Source organism: Anastrepha obliqua, chromosome 5, assembly GCF_027943255.1.
Source record: "Anastrepha obliqua isolate idAnaObli1 chromosome 5, idAnaObli1_1.0, whole genome shotgun sequence".
NCBI lineage: Eukaryota > Metazoa > Arthropoda > Insecta > Diptera > Tephritidae > Anastrepha > Anastrepha obliqua.
In genome coordinates this window covers 102,838,658-102,850,256 of record NC_072896.1, presented here as the reverse complement: position 1 = coordinate 102,850,256, position 11,599 = coordinate 102,838,658, and the positions used below count along the sequence as shown (strand labels likewise).

At 34.6% G+C, this 11,599-nt stretch overlaps 1 protein-coding gene across 1 annotated transcript; it reads right to left on the bottom strand.

Annotated features, from left to right (window-relative positions):
* Nucleotides 1–1,695: 1,695 nt before the first annotated feature.
* Nucleotides 1,696–5,937, bottom strand: LOC129247517 (uncharacterized). The gene is made up of 4 exons (XM_054886670.1): nt 5,325–5,937; nt 3,742–3,999; nt 2,749–3,674; nt 1,696–2,644 (listed from the first exon to the last, which is right to left on the bottom strand). Exons 1-4 carry the CDS (start codon nt 5,899–5,901, stop codon nt 2,435–2,437), a joined length of 1,971 nt encoding a protein of 656 aa, XP_054742645.1. The 5' UTR covers nt 5,902–5,937; the 3' UTR covers nt 1,696–2,434.
* Between the last annotated feature and the right edge of the window lie 5,662 nt (nt 5,938–11,599).

The following is an 11,599-nucleotide window of genomic DNA, read 5'->3' as shown; positions in this document are numbered from 1 at the left end:
GCGAATTCGACGAATGCGATACAACAAACGCTTCAAAACGCCAAGATAGAAAATTGGATTGACGGTTTGGCCCCTTGGCATGAAGTCCTTGTGGACAATTCCCTTGGAATCGTAAGAACAAATGAGCATCGACTTGATTTTTGACTTCTCCAAACGCGATTTTTTGGGTGCTTGCTCGTCTGGGGTCTTCCATTCGTCACTTTGACGCTTAGTTTCGGGTTTATGTTGGATATATTCAACTCCGATTCCGTGAATTTCAACAATGGTTTCGGTTCATTTTTGATAAATGTACAAACAATTTCGATGGAGTTTTCGGTGATTACTGATTTTGGGCAGCCCGTATGTTCATTGTCATTTATGTCTTCACAACCATCGCTGAAACGTGTAAACCACTCATGAACTCTGGCAGAAGATAGACAATTATCGACATATACTTTTGACGTGATAACGTCTTATAATTCGATTCAACAGGCTGCACGCACGAAAAAATGTGTCGTTACCTTGCTCATTAGTGTTACCTTGCTCATTGCCGTTACCTTGCTCATTGCCGTTACCTTGCTCTTTGCCGTTACCTTGAATGAACTGCAAGCGAAAGCGCGGGGCGAACGACAAAGCAAACGAACGGCAACGTTCGACATCTTGCTCTCTCCTACTTAAGTGAGCGTATATGTGTATGTATATGCGCATATGTACATATATAAATTCACGTATTTGTATTTGCATATGCCTTCTTATTGATTATTATTAATTTGATTTACTTGAAGAATTTAAAATAAAACCAAGTTTGTTAATAATACCTGTTCTTTTAATGTTATTATTATTTTTTGACGTGATAACGTCTTATAATTCTATGTAGCCGGCTGCACGCACCAAAAAATGCGTCGTTATCTTGCTCATGCGTCGTTACCTTGCTTGAACAGCATGTTATGTTATGTTATGTTATATTGTGTTATGTTATGTTCTGTTATGTTATGTTATGTTGTGTTATGTTATGTTATGTTGTGCTATGTTATGTTATGCTATGTTATGTTATGTTATGTTATGTTATGTTATGTTATGTTATGTTAAAGTATATTATGTTATGTTAATGTTGACTCATTCTCTATATCCATACAAAATATCTATCAAACAAATAAAATTAAAATTTTCTTTTGAAAAATGCAACCATTCAATCAGTATTTTCTTATGACGTTATCACGTTAAACTATCGTCAGTAAACCGACTTTACAGACAACCTCTTTTTTCATCAATTGAAATGTTTCGGTAAACGTTTTGCCGATTTTAAAACAAAATTTGATATTAACTCTTTGTACCGATGACATAGACATACTGACACTTTAGACGCAATAACTTCGCTTCCACTGAACCGAATGTCACCAAGCTTTTACTGGAAGTCAGCTAGGGATGTAATATAACTTCTAACGCACTAACTCATTAAAAAGTTGGCGTCATCAAAACCATTTTATGATGCCAGTGTTGTTTATTTTGGACTGCACCTTGTATAATAAAACTACGTTCTAACTCATACTCTGTCTGTGGTTGTTCTTGTTGTAGCAGCATAAGCATTTCCCATACATGTACCGGGAATGTTGCTGGAGTGACAGTCCTTGGCCGAATATAAGTCCTGGCCGTTCCCCGGTTACGTAGAACCGACTGTACTCGATAGGTTGCAGCATTAGCGTCTCCGGTTCGATATTTGTGAGAGATCAGAAAAACTGCAGTCTATTTTTTTTAGTTATTGTGCTTCGTTTATTATTTATTAATTTAATAATTTACATTTTATTAAAAAGTCCAATGTAACACAATAACTTACTTCCTTTGTATTCGAAAACACCACCTTATCTTCCAGCCCGACGTTAACTAACAATCGTCTGCATCAGAAACCGTAGTTGATTAACTGCGGCAGTCAGGTGTGAGACGGGTGATTGTTTTTTTTTTTTGCTTTGACACCGTTAAACTCTGCGAGCAGAGGTGGCTACTCGCAACACGAGTAGCGAAATGGCGAAATCCTACTGGTTTTGAACCAGAAATTTCATTCACTAGTTCAGGTTCTCCCTGCAGGGTGATTACCACATTGAATACATACGTACATATACTAGTGTTTATAAATATTGTAATGGCATTTATAATGCATTTACGTGTAGGTATGTTTAGTCTACAAAATAAATACATGTATATATTTATTTGTAAGTATTTAAATATAAGTATCATGTTTGCAGTGGTAAACACTAAAGTATGTTTCTCATGTTACACAATTACTATATTATATAGGTATATTGTATACTTCCATATACAAACTAAAATATTGTTTCCATAAAAATATCCAATTTTTAAATAAAAATATTCTTGGGCCTTCTCATATTTGTATACTTAATTTAATACTATTACAACTACAATTCAATGTTTTACGATTCTAATGTATAAACCTAAAATACTATTTACACTTGGTACTCTTATCCAGCAGTTTCTTCCAAAGATCAAACTGTTCATTTGACTTGACCATATGTACACTGATTAATTTGCGTATATTGCACGGATTGAATGCAATACGTCGATTGAGGAACTCATTGGCGTGTACGCGCTTGATACCAAGCTGTTGCGCAACGATTCCCGTTGTGAACACGTCCTCCAGCTTCAGATATACCTGCGCAAATAAATTACCATTAATGTCATAATCAAATCTAATACGCTGCTACTGCTATACACATTCAAAATCTATGGGTAAAAAGTGAAAAATCGCCCACCCACCTGTTGGAGACAGCGGTTATATAGTGAATGTATGACATCGCTTGTTATGAGATACGCTGGACCGGTGGTGAATGGTGGAAACAGTGGCTGACTGAACTGATCAGTCGATACGTAGTATTTCGATTTTTTATTGCGTATGGGTTTCCATTGTTTTGCCAAGCGCCCGTATATGACACGCTTCTCTTTGGCATGGTTATCTATGAATTGCAGCAGCTTTGGCACATTGATAAACATATCATCGTCCGTTTTCAATATGAATTTCGCCTGCTGACAATGTAGATCGACCCACTCTAATGTGGAAATAGTTTTCAGCGTCAAATTGGTATACGAATCGATGAAATTGCCACGTATCATATCACCATAAATGAAATTCTCTATACTCAGTTCCTTGCTTACAGTCTCATTTGTGGTGCGTCCCAAGACGAATGCTATTGATACATCACGACGTGTGCCATAGTGCGCCCAAGTTTGTCGTATGGCAAGACGTGCCTCGGCGTGGTTTAGCGCTGACGAAATAAGTATCAGTAACTTTATATCTTCACCTTGATTTGGACAAATCTTTGCGAAATTAATTTCCTCATTTAAGTGGCCCGGCTCGTAGATTTCGCTCGTTGGTATACCTTTTGTATGGTCGGAATTGTTGCGTGGCACCGGATGGTTTTTGTTAGAACTCACTTTTGGTAACGCTTTCACTTTACTTATGGTTTGTTTAGTCTCTACTTTGGATGAAGCTTGATTTTCAACAGTGTTTTGCTGAACAGCGCTGCCACTACCAGGTCGCTTAATTGTCATCACTACGGATGGAGGCAATGCACCGTCATCGGCCGCTTCATCGTTATCGTCATCTTTGTCTTCTCCTTTGGGTGTCTTAATATTCGCACTTTTTTCAGGTAGCTTCTCGCTGCCCTTTGAATCTTTAGTGGACACTGCAATGTAAGCAAAAAACAAAAATATTATTTGAAAAATATATTTTTCTAACCTCAATTCACTTACATTTCTCATTCGCCGTTGGTGCTGCTGTGATGTTCTTCAATATCTTGTCTGCATTTTCGATAAACTTTTGCAAATTCGACGTTGGTATCATGACATCCGAATCCAGTATTTTGTTTAGATTGCTACCTGTGTCACTGGGCTTTTCGTTAGTTTCTTTTTGTTTGTCTAGCTGAGCTTGCGGCTGGGCCTTTGATTGTTCTTGCGCAGCACCAACGTTATTGGTGCCAGTAACGTTCGGGTAGTTTATACTGCCGGCGACTAAATTGATGAAAAAAAATTAAAATTAAAAAAACGTGCTAAAATATTCAAAAAGGTATTTACTTTAAAGTCAACTTTTTTTAATAACTAAATTAAAGAGAACTGGAGGTAAATTTAAATATAAAAATTAGATTTCCAGAGAGGATCTACTATTTCTCAACCAAAAAGTGGACAATCGGTGGAAAAAATAAAAAAAAAATGTATATCAACAATTAATATCCTTTATCAATCTGTTTTTCTTACTATAAAAAGCACGCCTTAAAGTATTTGTGTTCACTCTTATCCAGGCGAAATTCCCCATTACTCCATTTTTCCCCTATTCCTCATGAAGGAGAGGAATGAATAGCACTCCGCGCTGAGTGAGCAATAACGGGATTCAACAACCGAAAAGATCTGCCCCTACAACAAAACCGCTACAAGGATGATAAATACCAGATTTGCTTGTTACGTATGGTGAAAAACAGCTTTGGCTTAGTGAAACACAAAACGATAGACGTCGGCATATCTGTCAAGTTCGCTCAGAGCCGAATAACGGTTTGCTAGGCAGTACACCTCTAAGAATATTTTCACCATGCTTCTAATAGGCTTTTTCTTGTGTCCATTGCTTTAGTGTAAGCCATATTAGCCAATTGAACCCTGACCCTTTTCATTAGCACTAGAAATGCAAAGCTGATTTTATTTAATTAAAATAAGTTAAGAACTCAAACCGATGCTCCTACAAGGTTGTTAAGTGCTCCAGGCCACTAATCCACTCCCCTGTTCAGTATGAGAATTATGCTACCTCTTCACTATGAACACCTATCGATAGTTTATCAAATACTATTTTCATTATCACTGATGCGATAGTTTTGAACCTATAATTTTTAAAATGCATCAACCCCTTTCATTTCGAAATCATAATGTAAAGAAATGCTCCTGACCTTAGACTCCTGTTTAGTATGGGAATTTGGGTTGTTGTTGTTGTAGCAACAGTAAGATATAGTTCATTCCCATGACAGCCGGTTCTACGCCACCGAAATGACTCGGGGTTTTCCCGACCAAGGGCTGCCGCCCCAGTAAACTAGCCCTGTCTAGTGTATCATGGGAATTTGGGTATATTAGGTTACCTCTTTACTAAAAGCAACTATCGATAGTTCATCGATGGCATATCAAAAACTCTTAATTTTTATCGCTGGCGCTGTCATAGTTTTGGATTAATAATTTTTAAACATTTCAATACCTTCAAAAAAAAAAAACGCAAAATTTGATTTCTCTCAGCTAATGATCCCCTTAGCCCGATCACTCTTTAGTAGTTTTATAAACTACATTTTTTTCTTCCAACTCACCCAAAGCATTGTCAATATTTTGCACTTCTGCATCTTCAAGCAATTCGTTGCCGAAACGCTCCATTTCATCATCATCCGGCGCCTCATCATTTACAGCGTCCACATCGATTGTTGGTTCTCGATGCTGATGCTGCTTCTTTGCTGTGTTTGCCGCAGGCGCTTTGGCTGCGCCAGTGCCTATAGCTGTTCCAGTCATAACAGCTGCCTTTTTATTCATTTTCAGAAGTGTTGAGCCACCTTGTGGCGTTTCTAAATGGTTACTCGCTGCTGCAAAACCACTGTTATCAATGCCATTGCCAAATGAGAGTGCAGCATCGTTAAATTTACTCAGGTTAGCTGCCGCTAGTTGTTGTAAATGCACATTTGCGCCGCCGGCATGTTCAGTAATGGAGGCAGCATGCAAAGCGTGTGGTGACGGTGGTGTTAGTGTTGCATTTGATGAATATGAGGCGTAAATGAAAATGGTTAGGACGACTATGCTCACCACGAGCAGGAAACGAACTACTCTTATATTATGTATGCTGCCCATAGCTGCTATTGGTTTTGTTGTAGTAGCTTGCCTATAGTTGAATCTCATTAATAAATTTACTTTTTGACTGGAAAAGTTCTTTCTCAATTTGACTGGAAAAGTTCTTTCTCAATTTCTTTCAATTTGCTTGAACTAATTTGTAAAATATTTTTATATTAGCAAATTGTGGCTGCTATTTTGAATACATTGCCAAGTATTGATGTTTTTTGATTCGTTTACTTTTTAAAAGTTTGCCAAGTCCTTGAGAAATTAACTGTTTATAAAATAGTTGTTTTTTGTTATATTTTTATTTTGTGATCCTGAGTTTTGGTGTTGAGTTTTAAATTAGCGAACCGGAATGTCGTTGTCTTTTATGTTGAATTTCAACTACTTGGGATATGCTGAAACCCAATCAATATCAATATACGGCTTGGCTTTTATATGCATAATTCTTCTGCTTCAATTATTCTCATCTGCCCTGCTCTCCTGTTGCGATGCTTAAATGCAGTTGTGATACTTTAAAACTGTGTAAATGTCCTCTTAAAACCAGTTTAAAAGTCCTCTATGGCCGGCTGATTGTTGCTGCGTGGATTTATGAATTCTTACGTGTTGATTAACTAGAAAAGAAAAGTAAATGATTGTAAATAAAAAATGCATTTCTTGACGGTTTAAATAGAAATACATTAACAAAAACCAAAACATTTGTAAGTGTAGTTAGAGAGGATAAATTAGGTTATGCATAACATTTCTCCAAACAGCTAATTTTTTTATATTTGAAGCTTGTGAGCGAGGCTCACGGGCAAGAATTTTTTATTTCGTTTATTACAGAAAATATTTATTTTTTTTATGCCAAAAAAAGTTTAAGTTAATTTTCTGCACGAAAATTGTACCAGATGCAGTGTACTCTCTCCTAACGGACACCTCCTCTAAGCGGATAAATGTTTCAGTCTCTTAGGTGTCCCCTTAAGAGAGAGTGTGTGTACAGTGTACTTAGTTAATGGTCACGCTCGTGCTTGCATAGCCTGCGCCTAAAAGTGTCTTATCAAAATTACTTACAACGGCACGGAAAATGGTGAAATTGAGTCAACTCCGTTTTGAAGCCATTTCTATGGATTTAAATACAACAACAAATTCAAGGGTATCTAACAAACAGCACGGGAATGCGTTGATATTTGATATTTAAGACTAGAAATGAAAAGAGTGAGAAAATACGTTTCTAATGATATCTTAGAAGTCAAATCGGTCAAGATTTCGCTGAGTTATTCTAGTTTTACTTGAACCAATGTTCCAAAAAAAGTCAAAAATAGCTTCCCTAAACACATTGCATTATGCAGAAACTCGTCTATTATTTCTTAATTTATTTATAAAAACTTAAAATACATTTCTAAATAATTTTTTTAAATTTTATTTTAAAAATTACATTTTTGGAGGAGATTTAAAATCAGTTGATCTCACGTAAATTTTAATAGTTTTGCGAAATATTTTCTCGGAAGTCAGAGGCGAATCATTTTTTTTATATTTTTTAAATCTAATTTTATTTATAAAAATTTTATTTTATTTATTTATTTTATTTATAAAAATAAGATAATACATATCTCATGCACTTTTAAATCGGTCGATCTCACGTAAATCTTACCAGTTTACCGAAATGTTTTCTGGGAAGTCTTAAATTATAATAAATTTTAAATTCCGATGGAAAAACAATACCGATTTTTGTTTTTATATAGAGAGTCATGCACCCTATTAAACATGCATATATATGTATGTATTTCTAGTCACTTTTTCGAATATTTCGGATTCTGTCTAAATGAAATTTTCATCATAATTTAAAATTTTTTTAAATTTAATTTTGGGTCACCTTGTATTATTTACTTTTAAAAAGGCATCCCTATCTATCAGCTTAGCATAATACCGTATTTATCTAACCATTCTAGTATTTGCAAAATCGCTTATAAAAATAAAGCAAAGGTAAAGTAAGAAACATCAACACTCGTCAACGAAAATAAACTGGAATTGCGGTCAAGAAAACTTGAAGCACACTGAATATCACCCGGGGCTATAAACGTGCGCCATTGGAGAATGGGAAGTGAGTGAGAAAATATTAAAATAAATAAAAAGTGAGAAATAATATTTTGGCGCCTATTTGCAAACAATTTTTTAAAGATCTCAAAACTTATAATATTGTCCTGGGTAATTCAGTCAATAAGGCAAAATTACAAACAAAAGTGCAATAACATTAGAAGTCGGTCACTTAAAAAACAATTAAAAATCAATTTAGTTTTACTAGAAATATTTTGACTTCTTTTTAGTTGCTTTCAACCGTCATATAAATACATTTTACCTTTTTCGCCCTTCTTGCTTAATTACTCGCATGTGTATGAATATATAGGTATATAACCTTGTAGGGAAAACCTTAACTGGTGAAACGAATATTGCCACCATTTCACCATTTACAAGCCATTCCGCTACTAAAATTACGACTGTCTTTATAGCAATTTCGTATTAAAATTGAAAGAAAGAAATGAAAACTGAAAAGAAAAAATTGAATTTTTGACACATTCCGACTGCTGGCTTCATATACACTCAAAGTCAAAATAAAATACACACGAAATTTTTTTACCAGTTTTGACTAATTTAATTTTTTTTAATATTCATTAATTTCTTTTAAAAATATCGTTTATTCTACAATAAACATCAGTTTAAAACTTTGCACAGAATTCATTAATATTCGAAAAAATTTTAATAAGAAATTAAAAAAAATAATTTTTAGTACGCAGTTTTATAGCCTATTAAATTTTAGTATAATAAGTTTCAAGAAAAATTTTAGTTGATTTTCGATAATTTTTTTCCTAATCACGATGCACATTTTCTCCATATAACAAATGCATAACATATTTTTATATCTGAATTTTGTTGGAGGTTTTAAGTATAATAAGATGTAAACTTAAAATTAAAAAAAGCAATTAAAAAAAAAGGTTGTGTAGCGTAGTACACATAACAGAAGTGAAACTTTCAAGGGCAGGCAAAAACAGAGGGAGCGATCCGAGAGAGAATGAGAGAGAGAGAGAGAGAAAGAATATATATCTAAATAAATTCATATTTGCAGAGAATACAAATAGACAAAATTTACAAGTAAATTCCCCTTCATCGCTCGACATATTGACAACTCGTACTTTTACGATATATAGTTGCATTGCGTGCGGACAAGCCACTGACGATTCGACCCGTGTGCGGAGGCCCTAACTGCGTTAATTCCTAAACATTCTTCAAATTGAATCTGCCTTGTGAATATCTAACAGCGACATTGAAATAAAATTTGCTTCGGCATAAGTGTCTTGCTTTTACCTAATAGCACTGCTTACATACTATACACAATAGAGCAAGCGCATCCAACTTTGCACTAAACATCAATCGGCTTTTTATAATTAAAATAATACAAAATATAAACTGTCAAATATCAGACGGTTAACAGCAAATAATCAACCGAAAATGGATGGATTTATGATGGAAAATTACTATAAAATATATAAGGTATATCTCTCTCTCCTTTTCCTCTACGTTATATCTTTTTTCTCTCTCGCGGAACGAAAATACCCAAAACGTTGCATGGCCTTGAAATTTTACTCTCTATTCTCGCTCGTCCATCAACGTCTAAGAAGTTTCACTTCAAAAATATTTTGACATTTATTCAATGTTGGAAATAATGGTAGATCATCAGTTCAATTTGACTTCAATAATTAAAAAAAAATAATAATTTATTATTATTATTATATGAGCGGACATGTTTTTCAAGAATGAGCATTTTTTTATAATACAAAAAAAAAATGTTTCTACAGAAAAAAAAATTTTATTGATTTTTGGAAAACAGGAGGCCACCACAGATTTTTTATTAATATATTACTTTTTTTATTAATAAAAAGTTCTGACTACGCTCCGTAATCCCTGCGAGTTTCATAATGAGATCCCCTTAATTTTTTGGATTATTTTCAAACCACTCGTATATTAAGCTTGCTTCGATCGAAGCGTCATTACGTCCATTACGTAAGTAGAAGTGCTGTGTACCGCTAGTTATCATATTACTCGTCTTGAAAGTCTATACACTTTTGCTCCCAAAGAAACCAGTTATCAAAACATTTATTCCATCCGAAAAAGGTATCTCAAAAATATGATACTTCAGCATTCTGGTGCTGAAAAATGTTCACCACGCATTTCACTTTTGACGAAAGAAGTCATTAGACGATAAATCAGGTGAAAACGGGCAATGACTCAATAACTCGATATTTTTCTACTTCAAGTAATCAATTGATTGAGCTGCTGTGTGAAAGGTAGCGTTGTCGTGGTGAAGTTCGTTTGGTGGTGTTCGTTTTATTTTTTTCTGATTCTCACCATGGGATTTTCAGTGCTAGTTTAAACTCTAATTAAACTAAATTTATTTAATCGTAGTCAACATTTAAATGATGTCGGCATATCTGTCAAGTTCGCTCAGAGCCGAATAACGGTTTGCTAGGCAGTACACCTCTAAGAATCTTTTCACCATGATTTATTATATTCACCTCCACTGAAATGAACTGTAATTTGTATGTGTTTGTTTGAGCTAATTTAACATAAAAGCGAATAATAGCAATGTGTAAAAATTTTTATTAACTTTTTTGGATACAACATGAAATCTGCAAATTTTTCATAGATTTTTTTCGTAATTCTATCCATAAGTGTTCCATCGAAAAATAAGAGAAAGACACTCCAATCGTTCTATTAATTTAAATAACATACATACCAGGTGCGGCTATTAAATCACGAGATTGACGCTGCTATAGAAGAAGCTTGGTACGGACAGTCTTTTACCACGAAGCCTTCGCTTTCGAATGCACTACCTCTCTCGCCTCTCGTTTATGTAAACAAACTAGAATAACCATAGCCTGCATTGGCATTAGAGTTCTTTGTTTTGTCTCCCCAGAAAAATTTTAGGAGTCACAATAGCGCTAGACAATTCGTCGGATCATTTTGCATTGTCTGTCATGATATTTATAGCCAAGCAAGTACAACACCCCAGCAGTGGAACTTTTAGTTGTTTAAAAATAGCGACCATCGTAACTGTTTTCTACATACGACGCTTATGAGTTATTATTATTCGAAATGAATTGCTTTAAATGCATTAACAGAAATAGAACGGCTGATGAATCTACTTCACAGCGTAAGTGTCATTGCACGGTAAATGGCGAGATATAAACCAGAGATTTAAAGCATTTGACTACAAAAATTTCATTGATGGATGATTGCTCTTGGCTTTTATGTAACTAACAATAAGAACTTATTTGTTCACAATTTTAGTTTTTTTTTATGATTTCAAGTTTCATTATTGAATAATTGAAACTCTGATATAACTACTTTTTTTCATAATAAAATATCTCTTTCCAAAAAACGCACCAGTTGAGTACTAGTGGGTAGGTGCTCATACATATATAAGAACAATTTAGATAAAGAATGACGTACTTTTCCCCCTCGAATGATTGAATAATCCCCACAGTAAGAATTGGAAATCCCTTAGTGGTGGTAATTGCTGTGATCTATGACATGATAACATCATTGTACGAAGTTGAGTGCATTGTGCGCTGATTGGGTGAAAACCATTTCAAGTTCTACAAAAATTACATTAAACACAACAACTATCTGAACCAAGGCATAGCAACAAAGTAGCAGTGGTAGGGAGATACCAATAATGGTGTGCAAAGCTGGAGCGTTTAGGTTCCTTCAGCAAAGTTTCTTATTT